The 17,113-nt window shown below is 37.2% G+C and overlaps 1 protein-coding gene across 1 annotated transcript in view; it reads left to right on the forward strand.

Annotated features, from left to right (window-relative positions):
• LOC137284549 (voltage-dependent T-type calcium channel subunit alpha-1G-like) overlaps positions 1-17,113 on the forward strand; it is a 191,898-nt gene that overhangs the window by 143,537 nt on the left and 31,248 nt on the right. Inside the window, exons 15-28 of the mRNA XM_067816393.1 lie at positions 732-885; positions 2,166-2,321; positions 2,889-3,051; positions 3,914-4,173; positions 4,893-5,137; positions 6,320-6,343; positions 8,039-8,375; positions 9,580-9,668; positions 11,253-11,376; positions 14,489-14,557; positions 15,414-15,598; positions 15,919-16,045; positions 16,447-16,581; positions 17,005-17,094. Coding sequence (XP_067672494.1) covers positions 732-885; positions 2,166-2,321; positions 2,889-3,051; positions 3,914-4,173; positions 4,893-5,137; positions 6,320-6,343; positions 8,039-8,375; positions 9,580-9,668; positions 11,253-11,376; positions 14,489-14,557; positions 15,414-15,598; positions 15,919-16,045; positions 16,447-16,581; positions 17,005-17,094 — 2,158 coding nt within the window. The remainder of the gene's footprint in view (positions 1-731; positions 886-2,165; positions 2,322-2,888; positions 3,052-3,913; positions 4,174-4,892; positions 5,138-6,319; positions 6,344-8,038; positions 8,376-9,579; positions 9,669-11,252; positions 11,377-14,488; positions 14,558-15,413; positions 15,599-15,918; positions 16,046-16,446; positions 16,582-17,004; positions 17,095-17,113) is intronic.

The following is a 17,113-nucleotide window of genomic DNA, read 5'->3' on the forward strand; positions in this document are numbered from 1 at the left end:
ACATGGTGAACTGGTAAAATGTCATTCCTCAGATCTGTGAAACCATATACTAGTATGTGTACATAGGGTTAGATCTAGGACAGTGCATGATTGATTGTAATACATGTGAAATGTACGTCCTTGTCCAAAAACTGACGTTTTGTCCAATTTGCGTCCAAGTATTTGTCAGCGAGTGAGTGAACTATTGCCAAGTCATGTCTTCATCCCTGCTGTTGAAAATGTCACCCTCACAACTCATGTCAAAACTACACCATTTCTCGTCTAGGCCCAGGTGTGATCCCAAGATGCTTATTTCAAAATTTGTTTCAATAACAAATCTGAGTCTGTCGTGGGAAATATTTGGAGTGTGAAGCGACTGACAGTTATAAATTTGATATTCTGTCAATACTTGTCTTGTGACAAAAAAAATCAAACATTCAAGTCACTTTGACAATTTGACAGAAATTGGAATAACTGTCATTTTCATTTAGACTTCACCAAACTGTTGCGATTTTGTGATTAAATAATTGCCAAAATTCAAAACTTGATAAGTTAAGGAAAACAGGCAAAGATTTCAGCTCATTCATATTAATTTCATGTCAATTTCATGTCATCTTGAAATTGACGTCATATATCCAAGAAAGTCCTTATCAGTGCGGTGTTGGCTATGTGACAATGACAACATACATAGCCCTTTGAAACCTCTAAATGGTGTGTGTTTAATTCCCGTTTCTCCCCCTTACCGCATGCAGTATCCTAGGAATGAATCTGTTTGGTGGTAAATTTTGTGAGCGTGAGGACGGATCTTCCTGCACATGTGCAGATCTACGCAGCAATAACGTAACTTGCTTTTGTGATCGGGTCAACTTTGACTCCACTCTGTGGTCACTTGTCACTGTGTTTCAGGTAGAGTATGCTTCCAAATTAACAACTATATATTACATCATTACAATACATATTGCCATCAAAATATAATATAAAAGTAATCTTAACTACCACTTTTCAAGCCAGTGGCATATGTTATGAATTAATTCTCTCTGTGTAAAGTACATGTCTAAAGCACATTTTCATATGATACATGTCTGCAGTAATTAATATATTTATTAAATATTGTCACCTGTGGAAAGTGTATATAAGTATGTTTGTATAATATGTTGTATGTTTCATTATGTGTAGAAGTAATACATGAGGATGAATTATATTACAGTTAAGTTACAGATGATGTTAGTGTTTGTAAAGTACTGCATATCTGTAACCACAAACTGCATGGTGTTGAGGTATCTGTAACAAAGCCTACTAAACCTGTGTTTGTGATGTAGTTTGGAATAGTTCACAACACCACAGTTGACTCTTACAGTGTTTTGTAATGGAATGAAGTGTTCATCTATTAACAACTGATTCTGATGATGGTATTTTAACAATGAAAAACACACTATTTCTTTGACATGGAATGCAAAATAAATAAAACATGGAAATTTTCAAAGGCTTTACATTTATAGTAATGGTAGGAGTGTACAATACCATGTTAGTTATATTGTAAGTAATGGTAAACTCTGTATATTAGCATCTTAGTAACATTGTATGTAATGGTAAACACTACATATTTCCATGTTAGTTACATTGTATGTAATGGTAAAGACTATATATTTCCTAATTTGTTACATTGTAAGTAATGTTAAACAGTATTCAGTACCATTTTAGTTGCAGTGCAACATGTTATTTTAGCTACAATGTATGTAATGATGGTCACTACATATTACCATGTAAGTTACATTCTAGAATATATGTAATGGAATACACTATATATTACCATGTTAGTGACAACATATGCAGTGGTAAACATTACATATTACCATGTAAGCTGCAATCTAAGCAATGATAAAGAGAACAATTCTGTTTTAATAACATTCTGTGTAATGGTAAGCAATATGTAGTTCTGTTTTAGTTACATTGTAAGTAATGTAAGTATAAAGTTCTATTTTAGTTACATTATATGAAATGGTAACCAATATGAATTATCAAGTAATCAAGTAAGTTACATTGTAGGTGATGGTGAACAATTGCATTGTATGACATTTTTAGTTATATTGTTTATGATGATACATAATGAAAAGATGTTTACATAAAGAAACATAATGAGGCATTGTTCCCTCTTTAATGCATGTTGACATTGTTGTTCATTTCAGGTGTTGACACAGGAGGACTGGAACACTGTGTTATATAACGGCATGGATAAAACGTCTCCATGGGCCTCCTTGTACTTCATTGCTTTAATGACATTTGGAAACTATGTACTTTTCAATCTTCTGGTTGCCATCTTGGTGGAGGGATTTTCAACAGAGGTGAGAAATCAGTGAGGGCAAAGTGCTTTTTGAATACACCTCTTACAGTGAAAACATCTTTAAGAATTATGATATAATAATTTGGCTTAGAATATAACTGTGGGTTTTTGAATGGGTATCAAGTGTTGGTCATTGTTTTAGTATGGCGATAGAGCAGGGTGTGGCCACAAGATTGGCACAGGAAGTAACAGTTAATGGGCTCTTATTAAGTTTGATTAAAATATGCATGGGAGTTGGAAACTTTTTGGCCTCTTTAGAGACATGCTAATATGTTAGTCCCTCAGATAAAACCAATGCCATGCTTTTCTAAGTAAAGACAGAAGCTACAATGCCTAAATATGCTTTTGAAATAAATCAGTTTGAGGAATAATTCTCTGATACCCTCTGATCATGAGGGCATTTTAAAATGGGGGTTACAATGTCCCCTGTGTGATGGTGCTATCAAGCACATGTTGATTTTGTCACACTTAGTATTTTCTGATTACAATTGGGTTGTGCAGGATGAGGCAAAAGCACATGTTCGTTTTGTCACACTTAGTATTTTCTGATTACGTTTGGGTTGTGCAGGATGAGGAGAAGAAGAAAGACAAGGCAAAAGAAATGGTGGAACAAGAACTGGAGGAGAAGGAGAAACAAAGACTGGCAGAGAATAACAACATTGATGATGCTCAAAAGGAAAAGGACAAACTCAACAGTAGTGAGGTTGATGTGAAGAATAATAAAGAAAAAGGTAATTCATCACTGGCTTGGGGAAATCTAGTCTGTCCTACACACGCTGAAGCAAATATATCAAAGAAAGCCCACGCAAATCTAGATAATGTGGCAAGTCTGGATTTCCTTAGCTTCTGAAAATGAAGAAAGTCTCAGGGCTCCATTTCATTGTAATATCTGTGTTCACTATGAACTTTTTTCAGTAAAATATGTTCATTTGAGAGACTAGTTGTTAGTTTAGGGGAAATACATCACTTCTGAATGCTAATGTTTCCATTTGACTGAATGATGGTCAGTGTGTCTGATAATCCCATTCCAGAAGATAAATAGATAGATACAAATAAGCAGGAATAATGTATTAGGAATTTTTAATATGCATTTAAATGCTTATTAAACTAACATAATTGTGTATTATGTCATTATTTCCCCTTACAGAAAATATCTGTGGCTGATGGCATACACATATTTTATTGCAATGAAATATTGAATTTAGAAGTATCACAATTATTTGACATTATGTTACATTGCATTGCGAGACGGTGGGGTAGCCAAGTGGTTAAAGTGTTAAGTTGTCAAGCTGAAGACCTGGAACCTATTCCCCCACATGGGTATAATGTCTGAAGCCTATTTCTTGTGTCCCCCACTGTTGTATGCTGGAATGTTGCTATATGGCATTATACCGTACTGACTATTTCATCACATCATGTTATACTATTGTGATCTGTTTAATAGTTATTTGATCTTATTCTATAGTTGTATTTGACCTACAAAGTATTTCTCTAAAAAAAATATTCAGATTTATATTTCCATGGATTTATACAAGATGAATTATTGTTTTCTAAATGATGACATTGATCCTTGGGTTGTTTGATTTTTGTCAGAGAAGAAAATGCTTGCCCTTCCCCCTCCTGTCGCTGTCACGAAGGAGGACAACACAGCACAGGTTGTGACAGCAGCACCACCACAACCTGATGGCCCACTAAATCCACCAATCATAACACACACTGCAGCCACGCCCATGGCAACACCTCAGGGATCACCCAATGAGAGTGCTCTTAAAGACATCAACAACAAGCTAGCAGTGTCCATGGGCCGTAGTATTCAACGTAGCACACTTTCAGTAGAATCAGAGCGAACATCGGTAAGAAACTGGTCATGTTCATTGTTCATTTTTGTACATTGTTAGTTTCAATGTTTGGTAGTTTCCTTACTGCGACCATAAAACTGAAAACTTAGCAAATGTTGTGATTGTATTTTTTGGTCAGAAAATCAAGCTTTACGTGACAAAAACCAGTTGTCTCCAAACACAAATTCGAACCCAGGAAAGGTCCACCAAAACGCAGCATGAACATGAAGAGGGTACGGTGTTCTGCATGCAGTGCATGCATCAAATGCTGCACATGCTTTTCTCTTGATCCAGTTCTATAAAATGCACCCCCAAACTTGGTTGAAACATTAACGTCAAAACAGCAGCAGGATGCCACGTCTTACGTCAGCATTGCAATTTGTCCTACTTTGCTCCTCAAAGCCAGTCTACGAATACTCTTGATAAGAGCTGGTACTTATGTGTCCAAGATTCTGTAGCTGAGTATGTTTGAGAGGTGATTTGTTCAAATGCATTCTAGGGCAGTGGGGTAGCCTAGTGGTGGGCTCGTCACACCCAAAACCCCGGTTCAGTTCCCCACATGGGTACAATGTGTAAAACCCATGTGTGTCCTGCAGCGATATTGCTGAAATATTACTGAAAGCAGCTTAAAACCATGCTCACTCACTCTCATATGTAATTTTATTTATCCATAACTTCATTTGAAATATCAAATGATATTACATGTAGTGTACTGTTATGCCTCCCTTCCACAGACAAGCCTCAGTTTCCGAGGTTCTCCCAGACCCTCCCCCAAACTTCGCCGGACCAGTAGCCGTGGAAGTCAGCGCAGCAGCAGCTGGCGCCTGAAACATCGCCGCCGTGACGCTGAGAAGACCAGTCTTGTTGTGGACAGCCAGTCAGACAGTGGAGATGATCTCGACGACGATGTATTTACACTGAACCAATCCCAGTCCCCTACGTACACTCCAGGAACCCCCAGAACACCCAACAATCATGGGTAAATGTCTCTCTTGAGGATATATCCTTGAAATAGGCTTCGTCAGCATCTCAAGTTGTTTATCTGTCTTTTGGGGGGGATTTGAAAACATTTCTAGGAAGGTATACTTGAAAAGATTTTTAAATGACTCTATGCTTGATGTTAGAACTGATCAATTTGGTTAGTGCTTGACCGCCTCTGGAATAGAACTGACTGCCTGTGAGTTATAACTGGCTGTCTCTAGGTAAGAACCAACCACCTTTGGGTTAGAATGATTTTGGGTTAGATACTTAGCTAAAGATGAGAATGTAGATTGATTATTTTAATGTTAATCACTTGATTATCTGGTCCAGACTCAAACATCCTCAGATGGCCATCATATATCTGGAATACTGCTCAGTTAGTCACTCATCATTAGTTTGTCAGACAGACAGGTCATTTGTTGAGGTAGACATGGATTATTGGTCACGTTTCCAATCACAGGTCGGTCTGGTCCAGACTCAACTATTTTCAAAGTGCTGTGATATAGCTGGAATATTGCTGACTGTCGCAGTCATACCAGGTCCAAACCAAATTTAAAGAAATACATTGGTCTATTTACAGACTATACCAAACATTCAGGTTTACAAAGAAATTTTTAAAATAAATGATAAGTCTGTAGTAGTATAAGGAATGGAGTATTGGTTTGGCCCGGATCATGGGCCCAATTTGAACTGGTTGTGGTTCAAAGCATTAGTTTTGTTGGGTAGAACAGTTTCATTCAATCCACTGAAACAGCTTCTTTGAACATATGATAGTAATAATTTACAATTACGTTTACTATCATCGGAAAGCTTTGTTATCAACAAGCACATAGAAAGGTTACATCAGAAATCAAACTGTATCAGTTACTACCTTGCGGCATTAGAGCAGAATGTGATTACGTCTGTTTCAAAATCAGATGAAAATGTTTCTCTTTGACCAGGCTTCTGATCCACAAGGCATTCGTAACAATACACACTGTTGTAACTCTACAGTTTACCATAGTCTTATGAATGTCATGGAGCTCTGAATGCTTTGTGGATGGGGAGCCTGGGAACTTGATTTTTTACTCATGCCAATATTCATTGTCATCAGTAGCCACTTCACTCTCCTCATCACTGTAGAGAATGTACATGTCAATCAATGCCTTGTCTATTGCATTCCATCATCTGTTCATTTCAGCTACTCTGTCACATATTTCTTCAGGTATTGAAACTGCATGAGTCTGTTGTTGATAGCATGACCCACCTGTAGTGCGTCACTGTCATTTGTTTATCAGCTGTAGTGTGCTAGGTTTCTGTAGCAGGTAGTGGTAGAGCATTTCAAAATATATTTGGGGAGTCCACATTCTCAAAAAAAATGTCTTCATAGACTGGACTGGGTGCTTCTTCTTCCGAGAGGTCTCAGAAGTTGTCTGTGCTGAGCATAGCAGTGGCTAGGGCCCTGAGCAGGAAATCTAGTTTGTTTTACATTCTATAGTATTATCCTTCTGCCCAGTCATTTATGGAATGCTAAAGCCCTGAATGTAGCAAGTCTAGATTCCTCAGAATAATCTAACATCTCACTGGGGCTCCTTTTGAAATTAAATAGAGGTATTTGTTTCAATCAGTTTTCTTTTTGTTGTAGTTGGGGTTTTTTTTGTATTCAGAAACTTCGTATCGATCTGGTGTCAAGCCTATCCTGCCTGACTGTGCCGGGATTGTCCAAACCCTCTTTGATTTTTATTCTGTAAATGTAATTAAAATTGCTCCATTTATAAGTCATCACATTCTATTCAAGTGAATGTGATGGTGTATTATAATCATTTTGGGTTAGTGAACACTATTCTCAGCTCCTTTGGGAGTATATATACCAAGCTGTCCAGAATCAGTAGAAGGCAAATGTCAGATAACCAAGCATCGATCTGGATGAACAAAAATATATATATTGGAACCAAGTCTGTTATCTCTTGGGCTACCATAAGACATGTGGGGACATGTATTGCCCGTAACATTTGAAAATATATATGTATATGTTAGATAAATCATCAGAAAATGGTGATGTGTATACGTAGTGTTTGTGTCAAATTTGTTTAATCCTAAAAGTTTCTGTCCAATCCTATTGTTGTTCTTGTTTGTGTTGTGTGCAGTCATGATTCTATGGTGGATTGTCTTGTGTGCCCCTCCCTCCTCGTTATTTACAATCCCTCTTCCTTGTTTACAATCCCTCAGTGGTGCGAATGCTAACAAAGTCTGTTCTGAATAATCAGATAACTGCTATAACAGCCTGCATAGCTCCTATCCTAATGGATACACAGAAATGATTTCTTGAAAGCATGATCGTATTAATTTCCCATTTGCATGTAAACATAACAGTTGTTATCTTTGCTAACATTTGTGCTTGGTTTCATGTTAATTCTAATCAATCCCATCTCCATCAAGGTTATCATAGATATCAGATTTCATTGGATTGTGTATTGGATGGACACACTGGGCTCAGGCATCACTGGATGACCGTTGATCATCGGATGTGTCCTTCTATTTCCTTACAATGCCAGTAAGAAGCAGATTGTTATCAAACAGTTAGCTTCATATAGCTGAAATATTGCTTAATATATGAAGCTGAATGTATAAAGCTGAAATTTTGCTGAACATTTAAAGCTGAAATATTGCTGAATATTTGAAGCTGAAATATTGCTGAATGTATGAAGCTGTAATTCTGATGAATATAAACCTCACATAATTTGTTACAGTACTATGGAGTTTAGTATAGCATACTTCCAAGATAGACAACCACATAGCAGAAAGCACCTAAAAAGGGAACTGGTAAGCTGGTGAGAAATTTACTTAGGTTAAGGTGTTTCAGGTTTTTTTTGTGATCCTTTTGAGAGTTATTTTTTTTTTTGGACCTGGTGGTTTTCAGTGATTGCAATGGCCACCCACCCCTCAACAACCAAAGAACACTTAGTCCCCAGAATTCAGTCAAGGGTCACAAGGCTCTCACGCCCAAGAACTCCATCAAGAGCAACCACAGTTGGAGTCGTAACAACTCTGTCAGTAGTAGTCGTAGTATTTGCAACTCCTTCGAACTCAGTAGACAGAACTCGTTCACAAGCCACCGAACTCTCAACTCCATGGGCAGTGGAGCATCCAAGGAGGAGTACAAGCCTAACAACCTAAGTGATCCCCCTGAGGTCAAGGTCAGCTGTGATAAGGAAGACTTTGAAGGAGAGGAGGATCCAGATGCCATGGATGAGACTGTGAGTTTACTCCCAACACTACTACCTTCAACTAGCGGGATGGGGTGGGGTAGGGTGACCTTGTGGTTAAAATGTTCTCTCATCACTTGTACATGTAAAGCCAATTTGTCATGTCCCCAACCGTGATGTTGCTGGAATATCGCTAAAAAGCATCATAAAACCTTACACACTTAATCCTTCCACTGGGATGCTTGGGGTCTGCCATCAAAGCCAAGATAATTCTCTGTGTACTGTTGTTTCCCCTATGCCTAGGATCAAACATATACTGAACAGCAAAAGAAATGCTTCACTCATTGGGGCTTTTGGTGAAGGTTTTAATTAGATGACTTAAACACAATGCTTAATTTTATGTGAGTTCATATTTTTTAAAATTGCATTTCTTTTGCTGTTCAGTACATGATTAGAGGTTAGAATACAAGTTTACCATATTATTCAGTCTCCACGCGTTTTTGTACCATAAAGTGATAAACATTGGAGATGTATCAGTTAATTTCTCCCCACCTCAAACTGAAACACCACAATAACGTCTAAAGATGTACATATTTTCAGAGAAGCATTACACGACACCCACAAAGTATTCATAATTATATATTGTAAGATGGCTAGAAGACATTTGTTATTTCAGCTGACTCATCACTTTGACTCGTCAGCATACTTTCTATTGACTGTTGAAGATGTAGGAGTATCATAAGTCAACACTTCACCAGTTGAAATGATCTGTATTACTGAATGTGCTGTAAACATCAGCCTTTAATGTATATATAATCAAGGGAACAAGTAAGCGAACACATGAAAGTGCAAGTACTCCTTTAAATGTATATATAATCAAGGGTACAAGTAAGGGAACACATGAAAGTGCAAGTACTCCTTTAAATGTATATATAATCATGGGTACAAGTAAGGGAACACATGAAAGTGCAAATACTCCTTTAAATGTATATATAATCATGGGTACAAGTAAGGGAACACATGAAAGTGCAAGTACTCCTTTAATCTTTCCAGAATTTCACCCACAATGCAATACGAAGATTGTGAAGAAATCTGGAAACGATAAAGGAACATTTGTACTTTCAGGTGGTCCCTTATTCATTTCCATGAGTATATTTATTTAATTCTGAAATTATTTTCTGTTCATAGTTCATTTTATTTAACATTCAGTTTGTTTCAAGTGTTTGAATAGTTGTAGAATATATGTCTTCTTCAGGACTGGAACTGCTCCTGGTTACCAGAGCCAAAAGGATGTTTCAAAACTCGCAAAGAATACAGCCTCTACCTCATGTCAATGGACAACTTGTAAGTATGCTTGGGTCTGTGCATTGTATTCTGTTATCTACATAGTACACTATTAAAAAAAAAGTAGGGGATATTTGATTTACATGATAGATAAAATGCAAATGATGATGCCAGGGAGGAATCAGATGAAGAAAAATTAACAGAAAATGTGATGATTCATTCCATTCCTCAGGAAATATTTCATCTGTATGAATGTATATTACTTTTTCATTGGCATTGGCTAGTGGTATGCTCACAAAATGGAATATCCCTACTATATTTTTATAGTATACCCCAGGCATTGATATACTACTAATGCTACACAGATTCACTGTAAACTCTCAAATGGCAAATTGTGCTTCATATATTTCCAAAATATATTGGCCTGTTTCATAATTAATATGTGTTTAGCAGGAAATAAAATCGGCATAGTTACATTCACGAAAGGAGCACTGTCCATACTGAAGTAATGCTCCTTGTTCATACTGTTAGGAATTTGCCATGGCAAAAGGTTGGTGAATCCCCTTTAAACCAGCAAAGTAGAACACAAACAAGTCTTAAATATAAAGAATCAATACTATATTGCATAAACAATGAGCAAGGTTATAATGGATAATATTGCAGATTTCTAATACAGTATTCTGCATTCACAAATCTAAAAAAATTAAGTAAATGTGTATAGTTACCTCAGTCTTGATTCTTGTTGATGTGCTCATTGGAGATTGTTGACAGCAGATGAAGTGAGGTGAGTGAACAGTGTTAGCAGACAGATGAGCGTAAATCCAAAGCAGTCCTCAACGTCATGTGGAGCATCTCAGCTATCAATCCCTAACTATTGCACAGTTCACAAGAATTCTTGCAATAGCTATGCCTCACCATAGCCATTTAGATCACAATCAGGTAGAACTCACTAGAATGAAGTCCACAGTCTTACACCAGAAGCAGCCGTTCAGGGCCTAGATTTTCAAAGCTCTCACTATAGCGCTTAGATAGTCGTAAGTTAATGTTAATGCCTGGCACTTATGACTATCTTAGCGCTAAGAGCTTCGAAAATCCATACCCAGGAGCATAGCAAAGAGGAGGTAACTCCCGACAGCAGCTCCTCAGTCATCTCTCAATAGGTAATTACATAGCCTACGCATGCAGTGAGTTCAAATCACACTCAGTGCTTTAAACTTTTGTGACCCATAATGATGAAAAGTTAATCAAAGTAACATGTTAATCAACAAAAACACACTCTCATAACAGTACTTATGGCAAGCAAGGTTTTAAGCATCAGAATGTCTACTTGGAATTTTTGTGAAGGAGCAAAACAATCTTATAACATTACTGTGATCTCAAAGAATGAGGTACAGGACTTAAATATTGGAAATATCTCAATTAATTTTGGGTTCTGTGTGAAGGAACTTGCAGCAGTAATTTGCAAAATGACATAAATTCATCATTCCAATTTTTGTAGCTCTTTTTTTTTTAGTAATTATGGTCTTGTTTCTGAGTAAATGTTATGTTTATTTGACATGTCAGTATGAAGCACAAATTATGGTGCTTAGTGCGTATTTGTCTAAAGTAACGACCCTTGTGTGATTTTACACTCCTGTCTTTCAGCTTGAGGAAAATGTGCCACCATCTGATCTCACGGAAGTGGTTTGACAACTCAGTGTTGTTCTTTATCGCTCTCAACTGCATTACGCTCGCCATGGAGAGGCCAGACATTCCACCAGAGAGTGTGGTAAGTAGTTATTAGGAATACCACCTTAAGTCCCAAGTCCTCTCTGTCACACACACAACATCTTCTGAGGTGATCTCATGGACCAGGCTGAGGAGTTGGCTAGCATAGTGAGTAGGGCCAAGATCCATTCTCATTTGGGAACACTATAAAACCAATGTCTGCTACCCCGTGTCATGATATTGTTGGGATATTTCTAATAGCAACATAAAACTCAGTCACTGATGGTCCATCATGGACCATGATGACCTTCACCTTGAGTTGTGACAATTACCATAAATGACCATAGATAAGCTGACCTCATAAGATTCTTTAGAGGTATTTCAAAGTTGGTGTTGAAGTAAAAAGACAAACAACATAGCTGACAACTTCTTGTTTATTGTATGTCACTCATACAATAAACAAGAAGTTGTCATCCATAATATTTGTCTTTTTGTTATGTATAGCTGACATCACAGATTAGCTACTCCCTAATTTGACCCTTAAAATCAGTATCAAAATGGTATGTTTCCTGCATAAGCAAACCTCCATAATGGGATCCTAATCACGACCAACTCAGACCACAGAAGCTTGCAGTTACTGGTAGTTATAACTTTATAAATTTGAAATTTGTTCCACACTCTAAACCTAGATGTAAAAGCGGTTTCAATGAGATGTCCTCAGATCGGTGGTTAGCCTTAGGTTAAACTAAAAATAATTTCAATTTGTCTGAATATTCCTTCCTTATTCCTTGGGGTGGTGAGGTAGCCTAGTGGTTTGGGCACTGATTACAGCTTTTGCAAGTCATGGTAAAGTCCCCATTTTGATTCCCCACTTAGGTACAATGAGCAGTCTGCAAATAAATGGTTTTAACCAGTGAATGAAATAGGTCCCAAACCCAGTCAGACATCAGGGCTGGGAGTTTCAAAATGTTACCAGCCTAAAGTAGATTTAACCAGAACAGACACCAAGATATGGTGAATTTAGATGTAGGGAACATCTAAACTTGTTCCAGACCATCAGGCTCGCTAGTCATCTAGACCATCTCTGAAATCTGTTTTGTAACCACTGCTGGAGACTGACTCAAGTCACTTCCCTATACGCTACATCCAACTCGCATCCCTATATTAAACACTTATCTGAAAGTAATGTTGAGATTCTGGATTCAGATAAAAGTAGTAATGCTGAAAGAAAGTTGGCGAAGGTCGTATGAGCATGCATCAGTGGAATTGTACACAAATGAAGAACAAGGCATATTTAATTTGGATTTGATATTTTTAAGTTCTGCAGTGGCATTTCTTAAACCAATATGCAAGAAGCCAAATATTCCCCCTACATCTTGACATTATTATTATCACAGTGGCACCAATGCAATTTCTAACTCTTCATTAAATAATTTTAAGACGATAGAATCAGAAAATTAAATAAAACCTTGGGATTGATAAAAAACCATTCCTTTTTTTTTTTTATCTTATATCAATTTATTTCCTTATTTTAAGTGTTTCTGTTCTGGAAAAGTTTCTCATTTTTTATGTTAATTAAAGATTATTGTGTTATCCATTACCTTTCAACACCTTGTTTTTTCCCCATCTTGTGCCCTTAGTATGATTTCCTTTATTGATTGGAGTGTTTTTAACATTGCACCCTATATTAAATTCTTTTCAGGTCTCGTATGAGGTAAACACTTGCAAGATGACAGATTTGATGAAATGTTTGAAGATTATTAGTTTCGTAAATTTTGCAAACAGCTTGAAAATCATGCATGCTTGTATGGAATATTGTGTAGTTTGGAAAACCTGAGCAGAAAGTTTTAGATATAAAGCCAGAAGAATATTCTCATGATTATTTTTGTGAGCGCCAACTGAATCTTGGATTGTAAGGTTACAATGACTGCATTGAATGGAGAAAAACCAAGCAAAACTAATCATGAAGGCAGGCTGTTTGTGACTTGACAGATTATGGCCACATTGATGTGAATTATATGGTTACAATGGCTGCTTAGAATAAAGGAAAACCAAGAAACACTGATCATGGACACAGACTGTTTCATTTGGCCACATTGATGTGTATTGTATGGAGGAAAGCCAAGAAACGCTAATCAGGGAGACAGACTATTTGACTTGGGGACGTTGATGTGGATTGTATGGCTACAATGGGGATATAGAATGGAGTAAAACCAAGAAACCCTGATCAGGGAGACAGACTGTTTGACTTAGGGACAATGATGTGGATTGTATGGCTACAGTGGCCACATTGAAAGAAGGAAACCCAAGAAACCCTGATCAGGGAGACAGACTGTTTGACTTGGTGACAATGATGTGGGTTGCATGGCTACAATAACATATTGAAAGGGGGAAAACCAAGACACACAAGGGAGTGAGACTGTATGACTTGAAGATGTGGTTTAAATGTTGATGTGGAGAGTTAAACTTGCTTAGAGTCACTATCTTCCTTGGTCCAGACTTCAACGGCTACCGTTATATTCCTGGATTATTGCTGACCTAATCATTGCACAATATTTATTGATCATTTCTCATTCAACTATGACAGTAGTGAAGCATGTGGACAAGTTGACATGAACATCTGGTATACATCTGTACCAGACTTGTCATGGCTTCCGTAGACTAGCAGCGTGACCAAGTGGTCATTGACATTTTTGTCTGCAGACTTATACTCAAGTATAAATAGTTCACATGGTTTATTGTGGTTGTTCACAAATAGCTAGTGGTTTAATCCTTACCTCATTCCCAACCTCAATCCCCTATTCATGTTCTGGATGTGCACAACTTGTTTCATGGTACCATTGGGTTTTGGTTCTTGCACAAACTATTTCCTTTTTGCTGGTACTGTGAAAATGTATGAAAAGTTTAAGACAAAATGTAAATGAAAGTTTTCATGCATGTTATTTTCTCAACATGATTTCACAGAGTTTTTCATTTCTTTTTAATTATTTCCAAATCCACTTCAATAAGTTGAAAAGAAACTATTACAGTGTGAACTGGAAATGGACAAGATTTCATAAAACTGTCACTAAACATTTCCTTGATACATTTTTCTGATATTACTCGTGTTCTGACAAAACTGTAGGATTGTTATGCCATTATGCTTTAATAATTTCTTTCTTGTTATTTTTCAGGAGCGTCAGTTTCTCACAATATCCAACTATGTCTTCACTGTCATATTTGCAATTGAAATGGTGCTCAAGGTATGTTGAATTCATTGTTAATTTCATTGTCACTTACATAGAGGTTCTGTCTTGTATATGCTACAAGATCATGCATATCAAGAGGAACTGATGAAAGGAACATGTATAATTCAGAGGATGTTTTCTCACGTCTATAAACAAGTTTTGATATATTGAGCCTGGAAGCCACAAGGGAGAGATTCTATTTATCATTTACTTTTCCATGTTATAAGACATAATTACATGTGTCCTGGGTGTATTTAGTCCAACCAACCAGTGTCAATATCAGAGGGATAAGTGATGTCTTTAGATTGTCGACATGGTGGTCTGCAAAGATCTGTGATGCAATTTCTGTGAAGCAATATCTCCAAGGAGAAATCATTTAATCTCAGCCAAGCAATATGTCTGGTGGAAGCCTGTGGATGATAAATAGCACAAGCCTAAGACCAGGTTCTGAGTAATGTAATCAATACTTTCTTAATAAGACAGTAGTGAATCCAGCTTTTATTAATCAAGATGAGTGATTTAATGTAAATATGTATGTTATATGTGCTTTTATGGTGTTTTTTCTCTGAATTTATTGGGGGAGCCCACTGGTTACAGCATTCAGTCATCACAGGGAGGATCCTGGTTCCATTCCCAAGATGGGTGCAATGTGTGAAGCCCATTGGTGGTGTCCATGCTGTGATAGTGCTGGAATATTCATAACAGTGATGTAAAACCCAACCCAACTCACTCACTCACTCACTCACTCACTCACTCACTCACTCACTCACTCACTCACTGATTTTTTTCAAGATCTAATGAAAGTGTTCCTTTTAAAATGATTTTATTGTTACAGCAAGCAAACTGAGTTACTAAACATATTATGTTACAGGTTATAGCTAAGGGGTTCTTTGTGGGTAAACATGCCTATCTGAAGAGTGGTTGGAATGTGATGGATGGCTTCCTGGTGATTATCTCCCTTGTCGATATCCTCATCTCTGTCATTGCCAACAGCAGTCCCAGAATCTTCGGCATCCTGCGCGTCTTTAGGCTGCTTCGTACCTTGAGACCACTCAGGTTAGTGTGACAGAATTATCATGTAACTTTTACGGTATGCATATTTTTTTAACAGTTCAGAAATGAACAGTTTATCACAAACACACCAGAAGAGCAACAGAATCATGCTAGAATGTGCTTTATTCCACCATCATATTGCTGGAATATTGTTGAATGCAGTGTTACAATACATCCTACTTTGTTTGTTCTTGTATTTTCTGTTTCTTTGTTTGGCATGTATCTACATTGTTCATTTTATTCCACTATGAGTCAAGGTGCATATGACTTGACAACAGTTACAAGAAAGCAAATCTCAGTATGTATTCCCTGCTTCATTTCAGAGTCATCAGTCGAGCCCCTGGTCTGAAACTAGTTGTACAGACACTACTATCATCACTTCGTCCCATCGGAAACATTGTTCTCATCTGCTGTACATTCTTCATCATCTTCGGAATTCTTGGAGTGCAAGTAAGGCATTACATGAATCAAGATACATAAATGCAAGTCCACAAAGGCTGAGTTTTATGACTGTTCATAAAGTTTGAGTTTTTAGAATATACAAGTTCATGTTTGAATAACAACACATTGTGCTTGAATATTTGAAGTACATTCTAGGAGGTTTGGTGCCAAAGATCATCTCAATGTATGTATTGATATGCCATAGTGTTTAAAGTACCCAGCCTTTATTAAAGTTGGAAGGATATCTATTTGAAACAGAAGAGCCAAAGAGGATGAAACCCTCCCATCCAGATGATATCATTCCAATGATCATATACAATACATATGGTATTCACGTCTGCTGTAAGATGGCACTCAGTGATTTAGTAAGTCACATGTATGACAGTAATGGATTGTTGTTTGTGTTTCAGTTATTCAAGGGCACATTCTACTACTGTAAAGGTCCACCAGGGCTTGTCAAGGACATCAGAAACCGCACACAGTGTGAAAATGACACACGCTTCGTGTGGATTAATCGGAAATACAACTTTGACAACCTAGGTCAGGTAAGCACATGTCCTGGCATTGTACATTGTACAGATCTGACTTGTATTCCAGGTCCAACTTCTCTTGATGGATTGTATTTCTTTTGTGAGTAGAAATGTCAGCTAATCATGACATGCAATCTACTGTTGCTTCAAACAGTTCAAACAGCACTAATATTTAAACCCATGGGATTCAAAGTACATATTCTTTGCATCCATTCTAAATTTTAATACATATATAGGTCCAAACATATGAAGAAAGAGATCATATGCGTGTTCTTGCTCAAAGTACTCAAATGGAAGACATTTCATTCAAAATTTGTGGCACTCTAAACCCACCTTTAACACTAACACAGTGGTTACTCCTTTGGAGCAACCAATTCACAACCAATTCTGGTAGCTGTCAACCATTTGTTCAGCCCCATATCATTACCATTATGACAGGCGCTGATGGCTCTGTTTGTTCTGGCATCTAAAGACGGTTGGGTTAGCATCATGCATACTGGTCTGGATGCTGTCGGGATAGATGAACAAGTAAGTCAACAAACAGAAC

This window comes from Haliotis asinina, chromosome 5 (assembly GCF_037392515.1).
Source record: "Haliotis asinina isolate JCU_RB_2024 chromosome 5, JCU_Hal_asi_v2, whole genome shotgun sequence".
NCBI lineage: Eukaryota > Metazoa > Mollusca > Gastropoda > Lepetellida > Haliotidae > Haliotis > Haliotis asinina.